The sequence below is a fragment of the Cryptomeria japonica genome, chromosome 3 (assembly GCF_030272615.1).
Source record: "Cryptomeria japonica chromosome 3, Sugi_1.0, whole genome shotgun sequence".
Taxonomy (NCBI): Eukaryota; Viridiplantae; Streptophyta; class Pinopsida; order Cupressales; family Cupressaceae; genus Cryptomeria; species Cryptomeria japonica.
Window position 1 is genome coordinate 533,113,994 of NC_081407.1, and position 26,412 is coordinate 533,140,405.

Consider the following 26,412-nt stretch of genomic DNA (forward strand, 5'->3'; position numbering starts at 1 on the left):
ACTTAGAGAGCCTTGTAGGAAATTCTCAGGAAGTAACGGAGAAGAAGAAGGCCACCAAGATGTCCAAGATGATCAGAGATGAGACAGGGTCCAGGAAGTTGCAGATAGCTACACCAACAGTGGACAAGTATGAAGGTGAAATTCTCGCAGAAGAGTATGATGTAGAAACATTTGAGCTTGGTCCACTCACTGCTGAGCAGGCACTGGATGAGGCAACCGATTCATTTGAAGTACTTAAAGACAAGCTTAAGGAAGAAGAGGAAAAGAATAGAAAGCTTGAGAGAGAGAGAGGTGCTTGGAGAGGCTACTTTAGCCATCTCAATCAACCCTTGGGACGTCAGGATCCAGCAGTGTCTCCTGTGCAAGCACTTCCCCTTGAATCAGTTGGCGAGGCAGAGAGAGTCAAGAGCTTGGTTCAGCTTATGAGCTCTTGGATTGACAAATCCCACACAGTAGCCGTTGAATTTGCAACAAGAATGATGCAGACAATCCACCGAGCTATCCAGATCCTTGAGATCGTCCACAACCTAATGATAACAGTAGCCGCTTTCGCTCACACTAGAGATGTTATCATTCCTATTCTACAAGTAATCAGGCAAACACCAAGGAAGATCCTAGCACAAGAAAAGATAATGGATGGAGGAGCTCATAATTTACTTCAGTGGTCAACTCTACTTCAGATGAAGGAAGTTCTTTTCGAGGACATCAGCACCAAATGCAATCAAGTTGAAGGCGTCGTCCATCCAATTCAGGACAAGGTGTTTGAGGTGTTATGTACCATTCTTGGCAGGAGGATCGAAGTTGAGACAGATGTGGACCTTCAAGAGTTGGAAGAAAGGGTCAAGGTCATCATCTTTTGCAAAGATGAGAATGTCATCACGGATGAGCAATGGGATCTAATGTTCACTACTATGACTCCTGATTGAGAAGATCAAAGAACTCGAACCTGGATGGGATACGGCTCTTCTCAAGGCCTTTGATCAGGTTATCCACTTGGAGGAACGAATGAGGAATCTTCCCGAGATTCCTATTGCTGAGATTGAAGGAATTGTGTCCAGATTCATTGCATATGCTAAGAAAGAGCATTGGAAAGGGAATAAGGTTCTAGAAGAGAGGTTGTTGTAGATGATGTGGCACCTTAATTATCATTGGTCTATGTTTCCTAGATTTTTGTGCCAATTAAATATTTGGCTATGCATTTAATAATGTTCAACTAAAAGGGGAACTTTTTGTAACAAACCCTAATTAGGGTTTAGGTGTCAGAATCTCAGCCGTTGATCTTCTTTTGATCTGGGCCGTTCATTGTAATTGAGGATGCTATATATACCCTCACTCATTTTCATTTTGCAATTAGAAATTAGCAATTAGATATTAGAGAGAAGCAATTAGAAATTAGAAGATTAGAGCTTTTGGAGAGAAGAAAGTTATTTTGTAGCAAGATTGAGCATTGAAGAAAGAATTTCAAGCAATTGTTGTCCATTTTGGCTTTGAAATCAATAAAATATTGAAGTTATGGTGTTTTATTGCAATTCTTGTGGCTATTTTCATGGTTGTTTACTTTCTTGAATCATTCTCAGTCGAAGTAGCATTTTTAGTTTGAAGGACTAAGTGTTGGGCTTGATCTTTGGTGAGATTCACGTTCCAAACCACTAGCTTCTTACTGATTGTAAGGACGCCTTGTGTGGTCAACTGGAGATATTTGGATTGCTTGAACCTTCAATCACTATTGGACTATTGATATGTACCTTTATGGTAGTATTTATAATTCTCGATGATTTGAAAATCACTAATCACCTTAGAAGATCGCATCAATTCCAGTAGAGTTGTAATTCCTTGGCAATACTGAAATTGGTAGAATCTTACCAAGTCTAGCCTACATTGAGTCATTCGTAGGATTAGATTAGAATTCATCTCTTGCAAACCCTATCTTTTGATCTTTTTTGAGAACTTGTTAGTTTTAGGAAATTTATGTTCCTGCAATTCGAAAACGTAAGGCCCCTTGAAGAAACAACATTCACAACGACCACTGGTGCTTATCCACACGTAGAGATCCTACATCGAAGAACCTTGGAGTCATCCTGATTGATCCTTTTTCGCGACATCTTCAACAATCAGAGGCTTTATTCAAGAGAGGATAAGGTACCCTTGGGTATTTTATTCTGTGTTGGATAGTGTACAAAATATATGTCAACACATTTACAATGATACCGATTCATTATCGGGTATGTTTATAGATCTGTTATCATTTACAATGATACCGATTCAATATCGGGTATGTTTATAGATCTATTATCATTTACACTAGCACCGATTAGTTATCACCGAGTGGATCGGTTGATGTTTGTAAGAGTCACGACCAAGTGACATCTTGGTCGGACATGTCTAAAAGACATGTCCGCTCAAGGTGCCACTTGATCGTGACTACCTTACTATATATACATCATTCAAAAGAAAGGAGATGACATTGAAATCGATACATGTTCATCCTCCATACCTGCAGCAAACGAAAGGAAAATATTATTGTCATAGTCATAATACCAAAACTTTAAATACACCAGCAAACATATAACTTGTTTATTAAATTGGAAATTGCAATAACATTTACATGGTATCAGAGCCAAGTTGATCGAACTTGAGGCTATTCAATTTCGTGAAACAAATTTAAGAACAAGGTTATATACTACATCACATTTCTCCAATGGCCAGCGCTATCAGATTCGAAGACAGACTCGAAGGTGGCGATGATTCAGCCTGGAAATTCAGAATTCAAATGATCTTAAAGGAGAACAAAGTGGATTCATTTGTTCAAACTAAAAATGACCAACCTGAAAATGAACCTGACAAAACAACATGGATTGAGGGAAATGAAAAGGCATCTTGAAGCATCTTTTTAGCCCAAAGTGGTCTCTTCCTAGTTTCGAGATAATTTTCTTCTAAAGGTAAGCCTTGAACTTCATGCTCAGCATCTTCAGGGGTCTCCCTCTGAATCTCAGGGGTGGAATCCTCATCCAAGCTTGTAGGAGGATCTTGGTGTTCTAATTCATTAGAGCTTTTGGACCTCCTGAATGCTATGTCTTCCTCAAAGATGACATCCCTGCTTAGTTCAATTTGTCTTTGACTAGGTACGTATATTCTGTAGGCTTTAGAGGTTTCACTGTACCCAACAAATACTCCTTTCTTTCCAGAAGGTTCTAACTTTGACCTCTTTTCTTTGGGGACATGAATATAGACTGGACACCCAAAGATCCAAAAATGACTTATGTTAGGTTTGTTGCCAGTAAAGGCTTCTTTAGGGGTTTTATTGTCAAGAAGAGAATGAGGACATCTATTTTGAATGTACACAGTTGTCCTAGATGCTTCAGCCCAAAATGAGGTTTCTATATTTTGGTCAAACAACATAGCCCTAGCAGCTTCTACTATAGTCCTATTCTTTCTTTCAGCTACCCCTTTTTGTTGTGGGTTATAAGGTACAGTTAACTCCCTCTTAATCCCAGCATTTATACAATAATCTTTAAACATATCAGAAGTGTATCCCAACCCATTGTCTATTCTTAAGGTTATGATTTTCTTAACCATCATATTTTCTGCAAGAGCTTTGAATTCCTTAAATTTAGAAAGGATTTCTTCAGACTCTTTGTACCTCAGAAAATATATCCAGGTCTTCCTAGAATAATCATCTACAAATATTACATAATATAAAAATCCCCCTAATGAGGGTACAGACATGGGTCCACATAAATCAAAATGAACTAATTCTAATACATTTTTGGATTTACTATTGCTAGAATTAAAAGACCCTTTAGTATTCTTTCCCAAGGCACACCCTTTACAGGCTCCTTCAGATTTTTGACTTAGCTTGGGTAAGCCGATCACCATCTTCTCTATCTTAGGTAGGGCATGGAAATGAAGGTGCCCTAATCTTCTGTGCCAAAGTTCATTCGAATCTGGAGTCTCATGAACCAAGGCTAGAGGTGGAGTGGTGCAAAGTCTGTAGAGGCTCCCTTGTCTTACTCCAATGGTGTGGGCTTTCTTGATGGTGGAGTTCTTTGGCCAAGCAAGTACCTTTCCTTCCATAAAGGTTAATCTGTAACCCTTATCTTCAAGTGCTGAAACTGAGACAAGGTTTCTCTTTATACCAGGTACAAATAGAACTCCAGTCAGCTGTAGGGATATGCCTGACTTTAGGTTGATATTGCAGGTTCCTATTCCCATAACTGGATAATTTGAGTCATCACCAATTGTCACTTCTTCATTTGAACTTTCCACAAGTGTATCTAGGTGCTCACGAAATCCAGTGATGTGTCGAGATGCTCCGCTGTCAATCACCCATGTGTTGAAATTGGAGGTGACTTGACTAGAGAGGGCTGAGTAGAAGACTAGCTTCTTGGAATTACTCCCTTTCTTAATTTCTGCCATTGAAGCTTGTTGTTTGATCCTGTCTGGACACTTCATTGCATAGTGCCCATATTGGTCACATCTGAAACATTGTACTTCAAAAATGTCTCTCTTCTTCTTTGAAGACCTCTTCCCATTTGAGTTGTTGTCCCTCTTTCTCTTAAAGTTCTTCTTTCCTTTCTTGTGGGAATTAGAGTTTAGAACTTGAATGTCTTCATTACCATTGTTTTGTTTTATTCCTCTTGTGACAAGCCGAGATTCCTCTTGAATGCAATCGGTTTTCAATCTATCAAACTTAGGAAATTTAGAACGAGCACTGATTCCTTGAATGAACGATTCCCATGAGGTAGGAAGTCCATTTAGGGCCATCATAGCAAGTTCTTTGTTGTCTACTAGATGTCCAATAGTGGATAGTTGATCCCTAAGCTCAGTGATCCTCAAGAAATAGGATGTAACTATTTCTCCTTTATTCATCTTTATATGGTGTAGTTGATTCTTTAGGGGGAGAGACCTGCTAGTGTTGTTGATTTCATAAATGTCAGCTAGTGCTTTGAACATCTGAAAGGTCGTCTCATATTTAGAAATAACTGGTACAATGTGGTCTCTTACTGAATCCACAATTATCTTAAGGGCCTTCTCACTGTCCTTGCTCCACTGAATTTTCTCTGTATCATCAGAGGGTTTAGGAATTTCACTTTTGACATGGGAGTCAATTTTATTTTCTTTCAAAACAAGCATGATCCTGAATTTCCAAGATACAAAATTTGATGCTCCATCTAATCTATCTTCAAACCTAACTCTGGTTGCCATTAGGATTATGGGAATGTGATCTTAGTAAGAGCCTGGTGAAAGTTTATGAGATCATTACAGAATTTTAATATGATCTTCCTTAACTTCGCTCTGATACCATGTTACGTTCTTTCAAAATTCTATGATCAAAATAGAAGAGATGGAGATATGATATGAAAGTTGTATTTTATCTGCTATAGCGTGTTTTAAAGATGCACCACACTTATCAATTTCGGTGTGTACATCCTCCTCAATGTAAGCATGCTATATAAGTGGATGAGGGGTTACGTAGTGAAGAGATATGTCTTCCCACGTGGGAAGACACATCTCTTCCCTACGTACCTCTCACCACAGTATATAAACTAGTCAACGTTTACTTACCCGATCGGAAGGAGTGCGACTTGTTTGAGAATCACTTTACCACCCGATACCATGAACGGTGTAACCGTTGGTCAAATGCGATAAGTTAACTTTGGTTTTATTTATCATTAGTTAACGTTAACATATTAGTATATGTAATCAAATTAATATATATATATATATATATATATCGGAACCATGAAATAGTACGACCGACGTTACAAAATTAACAGATATTGCATTGTAATTTGTTGTAATGATCTGTATAACGATCTGTGATGATCTCTTATGATTTGAATTGTAAATTCATGATGTAATTAGGGTTTTGTGGCCGACCTAGTTGAGATAGCTATTTAGGATGACACAATTGATATTTATTGTGTCGGTGGTCTTAGAGAATGTGTTAAGTCGTCCAAGTGAAGTGTGAGATCTGCCTGAGAGTTGCAAAGTGTTGTGTATAACTGGATCTAATCAAGCAAGCAGAGAAGTGCAAGTAACAGATCATTTTCTTACTGTTGTTCCCTAACAGTTGCAGTAGGTTAAATCCCTTAACCGGGTAGGTCCTAACAGGCCTTAAACATTTAAGTCCCCTAACAGGGCAGCTCTCAAAAGAGTGTTAAATCCTCTCACGAGGTTGATCCTAACAGATCATCAAGCTCCTAACCGGGCTGCAAGGCAAATCCCCTAACAAGGTCTTCTCCTAACCATGCGTATTATAAGATCCTAACAAGGCGTACTTCAAAAGAGTACAAATATTTGTGGGTGCCAACTCCCACCGTGGTTTTTCCCTATTTGGGTTTCCACGTCAAAACTTATGGTGTTCATGTGTGGAATGTTTTTCATGTGATGTTCTTGTTTATGTTTCATTTCATGCATTATTTCTGAGACACCGTTATGATGTTTTATCAGAAGTTTATCAGAGGTTACCGGTACTGATAAGGACTTGTTTGAGAAAGTATTTGATCTGATTGATAAGGTTAATGAGTTGGTATATGATCAAGTTTATATGATTGCTTTGGTGGTGAAAGTATTGATAGTTGTGGTAAATGATTTGATTAATGTGTTAAGCAAATCTGATAAAGAGGTTATTAGATCTGATTAAAGAAGTTGAGACATTTGTTAAATGGTTTCAGATCTGAGATAAGTTTTTGAGTTTAAGTTTCAATTGGTCTTAATACTGATTCACCCCCCCTCTTAGTATTAACTAGATCCTCATAGGATTAACAGGCACCAACCTGGAGACCAACACTAGCTATACTACAAGAGGGTCTAAAAATGGGGACATTACAAATTTTAGCCACATGTTGGAGATGTAGATTTCTAGGACTTAGAATTTCTTCATGTATTCTTCCACTGCCAAGATTTTTCTAGAGTAAGTGCATGAGATGGACATGGTACAATTCATCTCAATTTCAATCTTCTCTAAGTTAATTCATCGATGAACTAGTTATAAAGCACCTTCTATGGCTTCAAGTGATCCATCTATTTCCTAAGGTATAGGTTGTCCATCCAAGTGTCATAAAACAACCCTCTCCATGGGAACATAAATGTGCAATGCCTTGAAGGATCAAGGTTCTCCCAAGGATTGAGATCCAACACATTTAACTAAAAATGTGTGTTTATGTAGATCAAGGATGTTGGCTGTAGATCCTTTTCCATGTTTCCCTGCAATTCATCTCCCTTCTGATTTTTATAGAGAATTCTCCAGAAAATGCCTTCGGCTCTTACTTGGTCACAAACATCAACTAGTTTCTTGGATAAACAGGCCTTGGCAATTTTGCAGTGATGAGAAAACTTAGTCACTCTGAGAGCACTTGCATTCATAAAAAAAAATGGAAAAGAATCTGCAAAATCTAACAACAAGATAAATGTTGAACTATAAAGATTGGTGCACTTAAACCCAATATGCTTTTTCAGATGAAAATCCAGTTGAAAAGACATCTGAGGTCACTAACAACAAATGTTCAAGTATAACTTAACAAATAGTGTCCCCACTAAACTAATACATAGACCATGGGCTTTTTCATATTTATACCGTGGTAAGAAACCCTAATTAAATTATGACCTAATCCACTACTAATCTAAACTCATAATAACATAATATTGTCCTCGCTACACTAATACACAACAATTGAACTTCTGTTCTTTTGTTTTCTCCTCTTTACAGATATAAAATGCCCTTGATTAGAATCATTTGGTCCTCCTCCATCATTTAGACCAACAATCTTGCAAATATTCAAAATGTAAGGCTAACACATTTGACATTTTGATAGCTAACCTTCTCGGAATAGAATGATGTGACAGAAAATCTATGATCATCATCAAAGTTTCTCATAGAAAAGGACTGCTCTGACTTGCTTGCCTTTATCTAAAATGTCTGGATTCTGAAATATATTGCACTTGAATATGCTTCCTTTGTTTGCATAATTAATTTAAAAAAATTGTCATCAAAGCCCTCACCATCTATAGACTAGAATTGTGATGCAATACTTTAGGACATTTTGAATCCAAATGCCCAATTTCTTGCACTGCCCAGTGGCATTTTGAAGACAAACACCCTTACTTGGAGAAAAATTTGCTTCTAAAAGCAATTGCTCTAATAAGGAATCCTCTATGCCCATGTAGAGCACCTCTATTTCAGATTCAATTCATCTGGAAAAGAATGATGGAAATCGATCTGCACATAAATCCTCTCACATGTCATCCCACTCACTCATATTTGAATTTGCAGAGGTTTTTATTGTTAAACTTTAAATTCAAAGAGTTCTCCAAAATCTTCTCGAATACATCTGGAGTTTATAATCCCCTCTTGCTCTAAAAAGGAGACCTTCCCCATCTTATATATCAATCTACTTTATCTATATCAACATAATTACTATTCTGAAAAGAGAAAGAAAAATTGTTCCAATTTTTTTCTACAGGTGCAATCAATTTCGTTTAAATGTTTTGGTGTGGGTGTGCTTGTTGTGGGTGCAACTGCAAATATTCTACAACATAGCCACATTTCCTCATTTTACACTCATATTCAGGAAATTTTGCCAAATAGTTTAGGGCATTCTGAGTGTCAAGTATTGGATTCTAATAAACCTGTATCTCTAAGATTGTCTCTAGGTCTCCAGGCTGTGGAATTGTCAACCAAAATCTGATAATTTCATCTTCAAGTGTCGAGCACCAAATTATATGGAGTTTGTGTCCTTTATATTGTACTAAAAATAGAGGAAATTTAAAAGTGGCAATTTACATATCTGTCGTCACTGCATGCAAAATAATTATGATTAAAAAAGATTGCCTTGTCATTTAAACAGCTGAAACAATGAAATTTCCTGATTGACAAAGGAAATTCCTCATCACACGTAAAACAGATCCTTGGTCAGATGTATAAATGCAAATAAAAATTTCATGGTTTCCAGGCTGTGTGATTGTCAAGATTTTGGATCTGGTAATTCCATCTTAATTGTCAAGCACAGAAATCTGCAGAATCTGTGTCATTAAATTATGCTCAACTTAAAGTTATAAGCATATTGCAAATTTGTTGTCAATGTAGGCAAAGTAAAAATGATAAAACAAGATTGCCATGTCAATTAAACAAGTGCAACAATGAAGTGACCTGATTGACAAAGGGAATTCCTTATCACATACAAGAAGAACCTTGTTCAGATAGTATAAATGCAAATGAAATTCTTTGGTTTTAAGATTTCCAGGCTGTAGGATTGTCAGCCAAAATCTGATGATTCCATCTTGAGTCTGAAGCACTAAATTCTATGTAATTTGTACTCTTTAAGAATGAATGCAAAATAAATATCAGTAAACAAGATTCCATTGTCAGTTAAACAACTGCAACAATGAAGTTGTTAGGTCCCGGAGACAATTGAGAGGGGGGGGTGAATCAGTTGTCAAATAAATTTAAACCAAAACAACTTAACCAACTTAATGGGTAATACCGGTAAACCAGTTCAATATGTCGGTAGACAGATTTAACAGTTAATTGCTATACCGGTAAGGATTAGTGCATGAAACATAAAGACAAAGTCATCCACAACACATAACACCAATATTTGTACGTGGAAACCCTGTAAGGGGAAAACCACGGTGGGAAACCTTACCCACAATCAGATGATACTACTATAGATAGTAAGTGTACATAAATGGGGTCTGCACATGCAGAAAGGCCAAGCGCCTAGAGCTCACTGCTCAATCACAAAATGGGAGTCACACTGACTACAGTTGGATGGTTAAATCCAATAAGAATGTACTGCACAAAATAGCATCTTCATATGCTGGATTCAGTACCGATGTAGTTCTGATTGTCTTCACAAAAACCCTCCTTCAATCTTCAAATGATGTCTGCGTGTATAGCTCTGCTTATTCTTGCATATACCTTCACACAATCCTTTTTCGCATTCCACACTTGATCTTACAAATAAGATCTTACATTTATATCATAACCTAAGACCAATTTTAGTAGGTCGGCTCTACAAGATATTTACAATAAAAGCATTTTACAAACAAAACAATATCCGATGCAATAACCAAATGAACATGTCAGCTTAATGCATTTACAACAATAATTAATCATCTCCAAAGCGTGCCATGCTGATCTGGAAAAGATAAACCTGCCGGTGTATACCCTGGACCTATTTGCCAGTAATAGCAAATATGCAAATGTGAATATAACAATAACCAATTCTCCAAAACAAGATGTTAAAACGATGTTTTCGACATTACCAAGTGTTTTCCACGTCATTCCAAGTGCCGGTGATCATTATATCCTGCCGGTGTACCATATACCGGTGACTGTGCAAAAGTTACTTTCTTGCCGGTGAATGTTGTTGGATCTCCAAAGTGCTAGAGTTTTAGTAGGTGTTGACATCAATGACAAAACCATACCAAAATACCAACAGAAGTGTCCTAATTGACAAAGGGAAATCCTCATCACAAGCAAAAAGAACCTTGGTCAGATAAAATAAATGCAAAAGAAATTTTCATGATTTTTAGATTTCCTTGTTGTGAGATTGTCAGCCAAAATCTGATGATTCCATCTGAAAGTATCAAGCACCAAGTTGTAATAAAGACCTCTACATTTTTTTATAGAAAAATATTTACCATTCTCTGATCACCAAGGTCTTGTGAGGGTGAGGTGAGAGCATATGATGTGTAAATATTATTATTCAACACTTATGATCGCTCATATCCCCTGAGTGCAAGGTGAGAGCATACAATTGATGAATGATGGTTTTAATATATATTTTTCCAATTATAAAATACCCAAAAAGATCTAACAATCTTGTGCATAAATATGATTAAAATAGTAAAGCTTCAAATGAATTTACATACAATTTTGAACAAGCTTCCTCCATACCATATATTTTTGCTTCAAATGATTATAAGGATTTTCTTCCCAATATGTTGAAGCTTTAGAAATTACAAATTTACTGCAATTACAAATGTAAATTAAAAATATCCAAAATGAATGTTGAAATCCTCCAAACTTGAAGTGCAGATGCAACTTTCTCATGAAGTTGCCTTCAGAAATTCAAAGAGTTTGTATCCTCCAAAAGACCAATGGGGGTTCATCCACTGATCTTTAGAACCCAAGGGTTTTCATCCTCAGATTCAATAATTAAACATAAGGCTAATTTTTTATAGAGTTTTGTTTTGAGAAGGATAGATGGTCCAATATGAAGAAATAGCTTGACTTTATAGCCACTATAGGGCCCAAAGAAAGGGCACAAATTCCTATGCCACACTTGCCTAAAACTAGAGAAAAAGAAATTTGCTATATTCTTCCCTCATAATATGGCCCATAAAAATTGTCATAGTTCCTTCGACTAGTTTTGGCCAATCAAAGATACCTCCCTTACATCCACTTACAATTGTCATAAACAATCTCCTCCATAAAGTCAATTTATAGCTCTTAATTAAATGACAATTCGTCATGAATGCCAATAATAACCATACAATAAAGAATTTCCATAATTCATGAAAAGCTTAAGCCAGGTGTCTTGGGGTTTCATAACTCCATCTTAATGGAAATCCCACACCCCACATTGAGAATTCCACCAATAAATAATATTAAATTATTTACTTTTCCCAGTTTGCTGAATTTGCTTAGGAAATTAATAGTTAATGAATTTATTAAAAAGAGACATTGCAAGTCCACCTTTGTTTTGGATGTTCCAAGATCATTGGTCCCTCCCAAGTAGCATCTTCTATAGATGGGTTCCTGCAACGAACAAGGTACTTCATAATGATTTTGTTCCTCAATTTTTTCACCCCAGTATCAATGATAGCATTTGGCACCAATATGAGTTTCCCCTCATCATCCAAGGGTGGCAAATTCATTCAAGGTGTAATAAGTTGTCCAAGTGTCCTTTTGAGTCAAGGCACAAAGAAAACATTGTAGATCCTGCAATTATCTAGCAATTTCAACTCATAAGCAACTTCACCAACTCTTCTCAAAATCTTCTAAGGCCCATAAAAGCAAGGTTTGAACTTGTCGGCTCCACTTTGTTTAATGGAAGTTTCTCTATAAGGCTACAATAGTAGAAAGGCCATATCCCCAACCTAAAATGATCTCAATGTTGTGTTGATCAGCATAAAAAATTTGTTGATTCTGAGTCTTTTGCAAATGATCTCTAAGTGATCTTAGAATATCTTGATTATACTTCAACAAGTCACTGGTTGCAGGTAAACTATTGCTTTTGAACACCAGATAAATGTAAGTCAATGCATCCAAATCATATAATACCACAAATAGAGTCATCTTGATTCACATGTGATGGGTAGTATTGTAGCAATACTCTCCTAGAAGCAACTGCTTGACCCATGCTAACTACTAATATTCGACATAGTTTTTCAAATATTCCCAAACCCACTTATTCATTATTTCTGTTTGTCCATCTGTTTGAGCGTGATAACTGGTGCTAAGCGTGAGTTCTGTACTAGTCAAATGAAACAATTCCTACCAAAAAGAAATGAGGAACCTACTAGCTCTATCACTACTAATATTCTTAGGTAGCCCGTGTAGCCTAAACATTTCTCTAAAAAATAAATCTGCCATTTGATGTGTTCTGAATTCTATAGGGATAGCAAAAAATGTGCATGCTTATTTAGCCTATCCACAACAAAATATATGCAATTATCACAGTTTAACTTGGAGGGGCTTATGATGAAATCCATGGACACACTTTCTCGCTTCTAATAAAAAATAAGCAATGATTGTAGCAAACCCACTAAAAAGACATCTTTTGCTTTATTCTAGTAGTCAACTCTGCACTCCCCGACATGCGAGTGGACATCCTCCTAAGGCCCTTTCATGAGAAGCTTTCTCTTATCTGTCTACAAGTCTTGTAGAATTTTGGGTGTGTTGCTATTGGTGCATCATGTAAAGCTCTCAAAATCTTCTTCTTCATTTTTTATTCTAGATTATGAAGATTCTATTTTGGTATAGAATAAAAATATCTGCTACTGAAAATCCATCACCTTCCATGCTCCCATTCAAGATGTTAATAGCAAATATATTCTTAACATATTCTACCATAATAGAGACAAAAAATTACGTAGTAGAAAGTAGCCATTCTAGAGAGAACATTACCAACTACATTCTTTTTACATTTCACATACTCTATATCAAAATCATAAGTTTGAAGCTTACTCGCCTACTTTTGTTAGCCAAGCAACAACTTCAAATTGTTGTGAATCTTGTGATCATTCTTAACCACAAACCTTCCACAAAATAAATATTGTCGAAATTTGGTCGAAAGCATGCATGATGACAACAATATATTTGTCATAAATGGAGAATCTTTTTTCTGATTTTTTTAATTTTATGCTCTCAAATGCTATGGGTGTCCCTACCACACTAAAACTACTACAATTCCCTCTTGTGAAACATCACATTCTATAACAAATGGCTATAAGAAATCTAGAATAGTAGTCATAAACTCATTACCTCTTTGAGCTTCTCAAAGGCTTCCTAAGCAATGTCACTCCATGAAAAAGCTCCCTTTTCAGTCATATAATGTTGTAGGAGGCCAATCCAAGATGCCTTGGTTCTCTTGTCAATCCACCTAGACACCTCAAGCATTAATGACATGGCCCAAATACAAAACCTTTGTAACCTCAAACTTGCAATTCGATTCCTTTGCAAAGAGAGTGTGTTGCTTTAATATTCCAAGAACTATATCTAAATGTTTCAAGTATTCTTCTCAGGTTTTGTTGTAAATCTACATGTCATCAAAGAAAACCAAAACGTATTTTCTTAATTGATTACTGAAAACCTGATTCATACATGACCAAAAAGTGGTTGAATCATCTGCCAAGCCAGAAGGCATAAACAAGAACGTAAAGTGTCCAAAATGACATCTAAACGCTGTCTTATGTGCATCCTCATCTAGCTCGCAGATCTAGTGGTATCCCAATCTTAAATCAATCTTTCAAAAATATAATCTCATCGACCTTGAGAATCAAATATTTGTTCTTGATGGTCTTTTTGTCTAGAGCTCTGTCGTTTATACATGTACTTTTGATGGCCGGCCACATAGATTAAGAGTGGAATGTAGATTTCTCACTCAGTTTGGTATTTTTATGCTAGGTATAGCTTAGACTTTTTATTCTCAGTCTCTCTGTCTACTCGGACAGTTTAAAAAAGCTCAAATTTTTATGGTAAAAACTAAAAATTATAGAAAATTTGTTAATCAATATTCAACCAATCGTATAATCTGAAATAATTTGTACCTATTTCTACACTACTAATATATATTAAATAGGTATACTCAAAAGACTAGAGAATGTAGCAATATAGCTATGCCAAGCAGGTGAAGCAAGTAGTTTGTGGGTCTCTTAATTTTATTAATATATACTTTATGTTCCTTGTCGTGGATTATAGATGAATGGTGAAGAGATAGAAAAGAGAGTAGAGAGGAATAAATACATGAATTGTGAGGGAAGGGGAGAAAATGAAAAAGCGGAGGCGGGGAGGAGCGGCGCAGGGGCCAGAGCAGAGAGCCATTGTCTTTGCAACCACGTCGACCACCTCCTCTGGCATATTTGCCCTCCGTAGTACACCCAACAGAAAACCCATGACTGCCTTAGGCCCCACAGTTGTTGCTATTTTCATAATCCTCTTTTCTGCCAATCTCCATCTTTCATCCTCCGTACAAAATTCAGATGAGCCTGCAATCTGCACTAGTGTACCCATCAACCTCTCAATCTCCTCCATTTCCCTGTATAGTTATGACGGATGAAATCAATTAGTTCCAACGGAATTGAACTTATATACTTGCCTTTCAACTTTGTCATTTTTATTCTTATTCACCCACCACCTGAATTTTTAATCTTATTTATCCACCATCCGCAATCTCAAATCTCAACCAGCTTGTTTCATAAAATCGCATCCTGACATCGTATGACTTTTCGCCTTGGCCCACTTGATATACAAACCTCTTTTATTATTCGCTCGTTTGGAATAGCACGTAACCCTCCTCTCCGAAATGCTTCCTCAAATAGGTTTCTCATTGACGAAAGTTTCATATTCTAAATTCTGCCCTTCTTTTGTCGTTGGCCAAGAGAGAATGAGATAATGACAGAACGAATAAACACAATGATCTGAGACATCCATTATAGTAAAATAGTCCACATGATCTAAAAAGCAAATAGTCCAAGGGAACCCAAATTGAATCGTAGGGACCCAGATTGTAGTGTAATGGTAATTTTATTTGTTTTCAAAAGCAATGGCTATGTCCCTCATCGGCAAAATCAGAGTCGAATCTATGACTCGGGTTCCCTAAGACGACAATAGAGAACAAGTGAATCAGAGTCGAATCTATGACTCGAGTTACAAGGCGACAATGGAGAACAAGTGAATCAGAGTGTAAATTTTATTTCGTTGCGAGTTGCGACAATAGAGAACAAGTGAGGTGAGAGTGTAAATTTTATTTCGTTTTTATTCAATTTATGGACTTATGGCCATTTTTAATTATTTGGAACTATGAAATGGAACAAGCTAATCTCCACATAAAATGGCACTGAAAAAAAATTAAAAAATTCTGCAGATAAGCAAAACACGATGATTTTTTGTGCAATTTTTTGCATTTTTACAGCAATGGGGATGAAGATCATGAAGATTTCATGCTGAAAATTTCGTCCAAATCCGTTGTGTTTTGCACATTTTGAAAATCGTATGGAATGCCATTTTATGTGGAGATTAGTCGCTTCCCTATGAAATTGCCTACCCACCCATGGCACTCAATCAGCTTTGAATATGTTTCATTTTTACACTATTTTATGTTTGATTTTTAAGTATATCTCATTTTGGACATCAATGTGTCATGCTCTTTCTTTCTAGATAGGATATGTATTACATTCAAATTTTGTTTTCGTCCCTAAATACTTGTCCTTTCACACAACCCAAACTCGAGCTTGCCTTTGATGGGTAAAAATAGCCATAATACTTATAAAAAGAAAAAAATTAAAAGAAAGGGAAAGAAGATCTATTAGCCATTAAGATGGAGCATTAACAAATCTAAATACACACACATCAATAAAACCCTAGGCACGTACAAAATCGACAAAACTGACAAAACTTTCAATAGAGCTTTGTGTGGGACATTTATTTCTACACTCAAAACTCTTTCCAAATGCACATATGTTAACACACCCAAAGCTTCACTAAAGAGTTGAACCAATGTTCATTAGGATTTGACTAATGTGTACCCTAAAAAAAATGTTTTGATCACTGCCTTTCCCTTTTAGTTACAAGTCAAGACTTAGCTCCAAAAATTGCAAGTAGAAATCAGAGCGTAACAGATGACACAACCTTTAATACACAAAGTAGATAGTACTATGCCTATATGAACATGGTTGTGTAGTGTGCACACTCCTGCCCCACACATAAACTATCACAAAATAGAGTTTGGAAATCAAAATATTACAACACCCAAACCTCATGTCTTCTTAATTATCTTTTGACTTTTGCAACCTTCGAGTTAAACATGTGTTCTCTCTCCAAACCTCATTTCTATCTCTAATTTTCAATGGGCATAAATAACCTATCCACTATTTGCTTATTTGACTAAAATATACATTTAACAATTTGTTTAATATTTTACAATACATTTCAAATGAGTAAACATACTAGAAATTAAAAGTAAACTCTAACATCAAAGAAAACTTATTTTCAATTTTATTTTGTAGAAGTTGGCATTCCTACATTAAAACTGAAACTTTCTTACTTAACAAAATCACACAAAAATAACCCAACAAAATCTTCAAGTGCTAATATAAACCCCACTCAAAGGGATTACAATATACTAAAATTACCAATGTGTTCTCCTTTAACATCTACCTTTCTATCTTTCACACAACACCCAAACAAATACAACCTCATCTTCTAACCTCCTCCCCTTTCATGTGTCTCGCATTTAAACTAGTGCTTCCCTCTTCCATTTCCATTTCTTCATCCTCAATACACATATAAAAACCTTATTTGTGTATGTACGCCAGTAGAGATATCATTCATTTTGTAAATACAATCTAAGCTTCTCATCTTTTACACTTTTCATATCTATAATATCTTAGCACCTATGTCACTATACACATAGTTTTATCTTTCCTCTCCTTCCTTATCCTTTTAATATCCAACTCGTCCTTATACTTTTTGTATTCCTTCATCTCAAAAATTATCTTCTTCCATTTACTTTAGTTGGGGATTAATATCCTTTATTACTTATCTCTACACTTCTTTGACTTTAAATTTTCCCTAAATTCAACCCTTTCCTATATTTTTCTAACTTCTAAACACTAAGATTTGCTTCTTATTTCCTACATTTAATATTTCATTCCAACACCACATTGCCCCTTCCCACATGCATCTTATTCCTTCTCTTCCTTCTACACGGCTTCTACCATTCCATTAGGGATATAGATAACTAGTAGAGCCTCCATTAGAGATATATGTGGAACATCCAATGTTGCACTCACCATTCTTCCCAAAGAACATAGACTTACACACCCAAAAGCTCATCTACAAAATCAATGAACTAGTCCCAAGATCTAATTGAGGCACTGTTGGTATTTTGGTATGGTTTTGTCATTGATGTCAACACCTACTGAAACACTAGCACTTTGGAGATCCAGCAACATTCACCGGCAAGCAAGTAACTATTGCATAGTTACTGGTATATGGTTCACCGGCAGGATATAATGTTCACCGGCACTTGGAATGATATGGAAGACACTTGGTAATGTCGAAGACATCGTGTGGACACTTTGTTTTGAATAATTAATCATTGGTATATTCATATTTGCATATTTGCTTTTACCGACAAATAGGTCCAGGGTTATCTAGGGTTACACCGGCAGGTTTATCTTTTCCAGATCAGCATGGCATGCTATGGAGATAATTTATTATTGTTGTAAATGCATTAAGCCGACATGTTCAATCGGTTATTGCATCGGATATTATATTGTTTGTAAAATGTTTTTATTGTAATATCTTGTAGAGCCGACCTACTAAAATTAGTCTTAGGGTATGGTATAAATGTAAGATCTTATTTGTAAGATCGAATGTGGTAATGCGAAGAAGATTGTGAGAAGGTATATGCGAGATTAAGCAGAGGTATACACGAAGACATCATTTGAAGGTGAAACTAGGTTTTTGTAGAAGCATATCAACATTACACCGGTACTGAATCTAGCATATGAAGATGTTATTTTGTACAGTACATTCTTATTGGATTTAACCATCCAACTGTAGTCAGTGTGACTCCCATTTTGTGATTGAGCAGTGAGCTCTAGGTTGTTGGCCTTTCTGCATGTGCAAACCCCATTTATGTACACTTACTATCTGCAATAGTATCATCTGATTGTGGGTAAGGTTTCCCACCGTGGTTTTTCCCCTTACAGGGTTTCCACATACAAATATTGGTGTTATGTGTTATGGATGACTTTATGTTTATGTTTCATGCATTAATCTTTACCGGTATAGCAATTTACTGTTAACACTATTTACCAGCATACTTAACTGGTTTACCGGCATTAAGCATTAAGTTGGTTAAATGGTTTTTGGTTTGAATTTATCAGACAATTGGTTCACCCCCCCCCCCCTGTCAGCTGTCTCCGGGACCTAACAATTGGTATCAGAGCCTAGTCCTCTTTTGCAGAAGTTTAACAACTTGAGGAGATCCAATGTCTACTAATTATTTCAGGAAGGATAGTCCTAAACTTGATGGAACCAACTATCCCACTTGATGGAACCAACTATGGGATATGGAAGATCAGGATGGAGACACATCTGAATTGCATTGGTAAAGACATCTGGGAAGTTACAAAGAATGGTTATACTACTGTTGTAGCTAGTCAGACTGCTCCAACTACCTTAGCTAAAGATGAGGAGAATGATTGCAAAGCAAGAGAAGCACTTTTGAGCGCATTATCAGATCAACAAATCATGGGATTATCAGATAGGTCTACTGCTAAAGCTATTTGGGATCATTTGGAAACACTAAATGAAGGAGATTCCATAGTGAAGATTGCAAAACTTGAAAGCTTCCGAGTCAGGTATGAACATCTGAAAATGGAAGAAGATGAAAGAATTTCTGCTTTTATGGAAAGAGTAAATGAAATCGTTTTGGGTATTAAATGTTGTGGAGGAACCCTGAGTGAGGATGAAATTGTTTCAAAAATATTAAGAGGATTGCCACCGACATATAAAATGAAGGTTATTTCTATAAATGAGTTGAGAACAATGCCTAATACATCAGTAACTAGGGATGCATTGATTGGAAAACTTTCAGCCTTTGAAATTGAGGAATTTGGTCCTGTTGCTACTATAAAGATAGATTTGGCCTTTAAAGCATCAACATCATCTGCTCCATCATTTGACAAATCAGACTGGAAAGCCTTTTATGCAAGAGAACTTGAAGAAACTAGGAAGGAGAATGAAGAGCTTGAAGAACTTGAAGCACTATTTGCAAGGAAAATGCCAAAAGGTCCAGTTGGAAGTAAGTATGAAGGTAAAACACCCTTTAAATGTTTCAACTGCAATAAAATTGGTCATATGGCTGCCCTGATAGACATGCTAGACTAAGAGAAGAAGCTAGAAGAACATACAAGCCTAATCCTGAATATCAGAGATACAAATTTAAGAAGAACAAAGACAAATCTTGTTACATTGCTAATGAAGGTGTGACTGATGATTCTGATGAGGACCCAGCAGATAATGGATGGGTTTTTGTTGCAATAACAGAAGATCAACCGACACCTACTGCTCAACTGGTAGAACAAGCCCTAGCAGCTAAAGTTGAAGTAAAGGATGAATGGATCATTGACTCGGGATGCTCACATCACATGACATGAGACAAAGGTAAATTCTTGAACTTTCAAGAATACAATGGAGGTTTAGTAAGATTTGGAGATGATAAAGCCCGTTCAATCAAAGGTAAGGGTTCAATATCTCTTGATGGTAAGCATAACACTGACAATGTCTACTATGTTGAAGGATTAAAGCATAATCTTTTAAGTGTTGGTCAATTAGTTGAGAAGGGATTTCAGTTACAATTTAAAAATGGAAAATGCAAAATCATGAATAGAACTGGTTTGGAAATTGCAACTGGTAATCAGACTAGAGGTAATATCTTTCATTTGAATAACAGTGAAAAGGCATGCTTGATTGCACATATAGATGAAAGTTGGTTATGGCATAAGAGACTATGTCATGTAAACTTTGATTGCATGGTAAAAATCAACACTTCTAAGGCAGTTAGAGATCTACCTAAAATTGTGAAACCTCAGAATATAATTTGTAAGGAATGTCAATTTGGAAAACAAGTTAGAGCTAGTTTCAAAATTATTCCAGACAAATCCAATAATGCTCTTGATTTGATTCACACTGATTTATGTGGTCTAGCTAGAACTAAAAGCTTACAAGGTGATAGATATTTCATGCTAATTATTGATGATTATTCTAGAATGTGCTGGGTTACTTTTCTCAAAGAAAAATTAGAAGCACTTGGAAAGTTCAAACTGTTCAAAGCAATGGTTGAGAATGAAACCGGTAAGAAAATCAAATGTTTAAGATCAGATCAAGGAGGTGAATTCACATCTAAGGACTTGAATACATTCTGTGAAGTGAATGGAATCAGAAGACAGTCATCAGCACCTCGGACACCACAGCAGAATGGAGTTGTTGAAAGAAAAAATAGAACTATCTTGGATGCAGCAAGAAGTATGTTATCTGAAGCAAATCTACCACATGTGTATTGGAGAGAAGCAGTTAGCACTGATGTCTATACATTCAACAAAGTTCACATCAAAGGTGAAACCGGTAAGACCCCTCATGAACTATGGTTTGGTAATACTCCTACTCTTAAGTATTTCAGAATTTTTGAAAGTAAATGTTATATTAGAAGAGATGAGTATATTGGCAAATTTGATCCTAGAAGTGATGAAGGAATATTTCTTGGTTATTCATCTAAGAGCAAGGCATGTAGATGTTTTAATAAGAGATTGCAGAAAATTGTTGAGAGTACAAATGTAAAGATTGATGAACAATTCAGAGGAACTTCAAGGTATATAGACTTTGAACCGGCAACAGAAATTGTGACAAATGAACCTACACTAAATCCACCGGTACAGAATGAAGATCCAGTTACCCCGGTACCATTAGAGGATTCCACAGTAATTGAAGAACAACAACAAACTAAGACACCCCGGTATGTAAGATTGAATCATTCTGAAGATCAGATAATTGGAAACAAATTTAAAGGAGTTATGACAAGAGGAAGATTGGAAAATGAAGAGGTATGTCTTATTTATCAAATTGAACCATCATCTATCAATGAGGCATGTGAGGATAAATTTTGGATTAAAGCTATGGAAGAAGAATTAGGACAAATTGAGAAAAATAATACTTGGACATTAGTTCCCCGGCCTAAAGATAAAAATGTAATTGGAACCAAATGGGTATTTAGAAACAAACTTAATGAAGATGGTAAGGTTGTCAGAAATAAAGCAAGACTAGTGTGTAAGGGATATTCTCAGAAAGAAGGAGCTGATTATAATGAAACCTTTGCACCGGTAGCTAGAATTGAGGCAGTCAGATTATTCTTGGCTTTTGCAGCTCACAAGGACTACAAAGTTTATCAAATGGATATTAAATGTGCATTTTTGAATGGAGATCTTGAAGAGGAAGTATATATTGAACAACCTAATGGATTTTCTTTAACATATGACAATGATATGGTTTGCAGGTTAAGAAAAGCTCTGTATGGATTGAAACAAGCCCCAAGAGCTTGGTATGCAAGGTTGGATAAGTATCTTTTAAAGATTGGTTTTACTAAAGGAAATGCAGACAACAATTTATATTACAAAATAACTAATGTTGACATCTTGATTATAGAAGTATTCGTTGATGATATAATCTTTGGAGGAGAAGATGGATTATGTAAGGAATTTTCTATTAAAATGCAGCAAGAATTTGAAATGTCTATGATTGGAGAAATAAAATTCTTTTTAGGATTGCAGATTTCACATACTGATAAAGGTATATTTTTTAGTCAATCCAAGTACTTGAAAGAATTACTAAAGAAATTTGGGATGGAGAACTCTAAACCGGTAAGCACACATATGACTACAAATGACAAATTATCTCAAAGGGATGAATCTACACCTGTTAATCCAACTAGATACAAATCTATGATAGGAGGTTTACTGTATTTGACACAAATGAGGCCTTATATTATGAATGTAGTATGTATTGTTTCTAGATTTCAAAGTAATCCTAGGGAAAATCATGAATTAGCAGTAAAAAGGATTTTTCGGTACTTACAAGGCACTACAAATTTTGATTATGGTATCCTAGAGATGAAAATTTTGATCTATGTGCATACACAGATGCAAATTGGGCAGGAGATGTGGATGATAGAAAAAGCACCACTGGAGGAGCATTCTTTCTTGGAAAGAGATTAGTTTCTTGGTTGAGTAAGAAACAGAGTTGTACATCTTTATCAACAATAGAATCAGAATATGTTGCAGCAGCAACTAACTGTACACAGGTACTATGGCTTAAGCAAATGTTGAAAGACATAAAGGTAAAATGCAAAGAACCTATTACTATATATTGTGATAACACTACATCAATTGATATATCTAAGAATCTGGTATTACATTCTAAAACAAAACATGTTTCTATCAAACTGAATTTTCTAAGGGAAAAAGTTGAAGAAAAGGAGATAAAACTGGTTTATGTGAATACTAAAGAACAACTTGCAGATATTTTCACAAAACCTTTGCCTAAGGAGACTTCTGAATATCTCAGGGATCAGCTTGGAGTCATACCACCACCGGTAGAGACTTAGATAGTTGATGATTGTCATCAACCGGCAGAATTGAAAGACAAATCTTTTACTCTGGTCTTTGATGAGGAAGCTACTTCTCAGGGGGAGTAGTTGGTATATTGAATTGATTGGTATTTTGTATATGAACTTGATTTTGGTAACTTTGGCATTTGATGTCAAAGGGGGAGAGATGTCTATGGAAAAACACATTATCTTTTGAGGAGAGATTGGTACTGAAAATAAATCTTTGGATAAACACATGTTGCTCCCAGGGGGAGAAATTGTTTAGAGGAGATTGTTGGTTTTTGATATTTGGCATTTCTGTTTTGACACTTTGATGGTTTTTCCATCTTGTGTTACCATCAATGCCAAAGGGGGAGATTGTTGTTATTTTGGTATGGTTTTGTCATTGATGTCAACATCTACTGAAACACTAGCACTTTGGAGATCCAACAACATTCACCGGCAAGCAAGTAACTATTGCACAGTTACTGGTATATGGTTCACCGACAGGATATAATGTTCACCGGCACTTGGAATGATATGGAAGACACTTGGTAATATCAAAGACATCATGTGGACACTTTGTTTTGAAGAATTAATCATTGGTATATTCATATTTGCATATTTTCTTTTACCGGCAAATAGGTCCAGGGTTATCTAGGGTTACACCTACAGGTTTATCTTTTCCAGATCAGCATGGCATGCTATGGAGATGATTTATTGTTGTTGTAAATGCATTAAGCCGACATGTTCAATCGGTTATTGCATCAGATATTATATTGTTTGTAAAATGTTTTTATTGTAATATCTTGTAGAGCCGACCTACTAAAATTAGTCTTAGGGTATGGTATAAATGTAAGATCTTATTTGTAAGATCGAATGCGGTAATGCGATTGAATGCGGTAATGCGAAGAAGATTGTGAGGAGGTATATGCTAGATTAAGCAGAGGTATACACGAAGACATCATTTGAAGGTGAAACTAGGTTTTTGTAGAAGCATGTCAGCATTACACCGGTACTGAATCTAGCATATGAAGATGCTATTTTGTACAGTACATTCTTATTGGATTTAACCATCCAACTGTAGTCAGTGTGACTCCCATTTTGTGATGGAGCAGTGAACTCTAGGTTGTTGGCCTTTCTGCATGTGTAGACGCCATTTATGTACACTTACTATCTGCAGTAGTATCATCTGATTGTGGGTAAGGTTTCCCACCGTGGTTTTTCCCCTTACAGGGTTTCCACGTACAAATATTGGTGTTATGTGTTGTGGATGACTTTATGTTTATGTTTCATGCATTAATCTTTACCGGTATAGAAATTTACTGTTAACACTGTCTACCGGCATACTTAACTGGTTTACCGGTATTAAGCATTAAGTTGGTTAAATGGTTTTTGGTTTGAATTTATTAGACAACTGATTCACCCCACCCCCCCCCCTCTCAGTTGTCTCCGAGACCTAACAGGCACTAGGAAGAGGCTTTAGGCAAATTGTTATCAAGAAGAATGGAAAAGCCATAGTCTAGAGATTTGTACCCCAATATAGATCTTATTGTAGTCTTTATACCCCAAGGACATGATAAAGAAAATTAGCAAATGCATAAGTAAATAAAGACAATAGCATCATTATCTTATATCATTAATCTCCAAAATTTGGATCTTAGTCTCTTCTTTAAAATTCATAATACGTATCTCTCATATCTCATCTATATTTTTTGGATATATATATATATATGTCAAATATCAACTACAATGAAAATATATACTATTCAAAATGGAATTTATCACCTAGAGTTAGCTAAAGGTATATTTATATACTGCAGACCTTTATATGGTAGCATGGGATAGCTCTGTTTTTTATCCTTTGCCCCTACCAACAACATCTCCCTTATAAAATGATGTCTTGTCCTCAAGACATAAACTTAGGGTAGGAGTTCCGATAAGCTACCTTAAGCTACTTCAGGTTCTTTCCTAGTTGGTCTTGGCATGTTGTAACGTGGATACTTGGCCTTCTATTTAGATAATTGTTGTCTTTACCTTTGGACCAATATAGTTGGGGTCTAGACTTGTTGTTGCATCCCTTTGGTGACACCCAACACCCCTCAGGGGTGTAACTAATGAATATGCACTACCTCCTAGATCTATTTAATTTGACTTTTTAGTTGCTCCCTTCGAATGTGATCATATTGCAATGATCCATTGAGTACTTCCATCCTTATCGTCACTTGTCCATCCATATCCGTTAGTGGATCATATACTTGAGTTGTTTGAGTGATCTAATCCTCCAATAGTAGTATTTGATCCTTTAAATTTCTTATTGTGTTTGGCCATTATAAACAAAGTTAGTATATAACCTCGGCCTCACTGACACTATCCTACAATTTCTTTATTTTTGTGTCTAATTGTGCTTGTGTGGTAGCACACTTATTCAGGCACTCATTTGTTCTCTACTTGAATATCTCTTATTGATCTTCCTTATTCTTTGTCTCTTTGAGGCCAAGTCCTCCTTCAAATTGCCCACCAAAAACTTTAGTTGTTGCGATGGTGGTAATGATGTATCCCTTTCAATTTTTGGGATGAAACATCCTACAATTGTTCTATGTTCTACACATGCTCATTGAGAATCTCCTCCTAGTGGTAGCATGAAATAAATCACCCAATTGAATCTTTTGTAGCAGAGAGACGTTGGACATATCTACTTGGTGTCCCACCATTAGTAGTTGTAACATTTGTGGAGCCACTTGTAATTCTTGATTTCATGCCAAAAAGTTTGTTATTATATTGACCCGCTCCTTGCCCATGGATGGATCGTCTATGTTATCTTGGCCTTTATCCTCCTTCTTATCCTTTTCCTCTTCCTTGTCTATCTTCTCCTTTGCATGTTCTTCTTTGGTATTTGTAATGCCCTGCCAGGAACCCCGAAGGTAAACCCACAACAAGGATGAAACAATTTTTTTTTTAAAGTATAAACATCATAAGCGCATTTACACAACATGCATTTTAACACAAGCAGAAGACTTACACTAGAATTCCTTAAGGGTTACCAACAAAGAATTAACTTCGAGAATAAATTCCACAAAGACATAAATCCACATATGCATCATTAACTCAATGATCACAAGAATCCATAAGCAAATAAAGATTCATCATAGAAAGATTGAAAGGATACAATATAATTTCCACTTCAATAAGCATTTACTAACATCATCAAGGAAACTGATAAAAACATCCTAACATAGGATTACATTGCTCTTCCAATACATAGCTTATCAATATACATATAAGGATAGATCTCATCCAGTTACAAGGTTACATAAGATCAATATAACAATGATACAATGACCACAAGGGTCTACAAATAACAATAATCTTCAAACAAGAGATGAAGCATGCGTCACGAACCACAGGAACATCTGTGAAACCAATCCTCGCATGAAGGTACAAATCCAAACATCCGATGGGAAGTGGCACTACCACCCGACCATGTAATTCCCAAATGGAATCACCCCACCTTGCTAGGAGATAGCTGAGG

General features: G+C 36.0%; 1 protein-coding gene across 6 annotated transcripts in view; it reads right to left on the reverse strand.

Annotated features, from left to right (window-relative positions):
• Positions 1-15,415, reverse strand: part of LOC131075080 (protein-lysine N-methyltransferase EFM2) — a 235,385-nt gene extending 219,970 nt beyond the window's left edge. The window contains exons 1-2 of one of the 6 annotated variants that reach the window (XM_058011893.2): positions 14,986-15,413; positions 14,477-14,768 (exon numbers count right to left, since the gene is read on the reverse strand). In XM_058011893.2, coding sequence (XP_057867876.2) covers positions 14,477-14,764 — 288 coding nt within the window. In that variant the 5' untranslated portion in view covers positions 14,765-14,768; positions 14,986-15,413. Of the gene's footprint in view, positions 1-14,476 lie in introns of all 6 variants that reach the window. The other 5 variants (XM_058011895.2, XM_058011894.2, XM_058011891.2 and 2 more) reach the window with 5 other exon arrangements.
• Between the last annotated feature and the right edge of the window lie 10,997 nt (positions 15,416-26,412).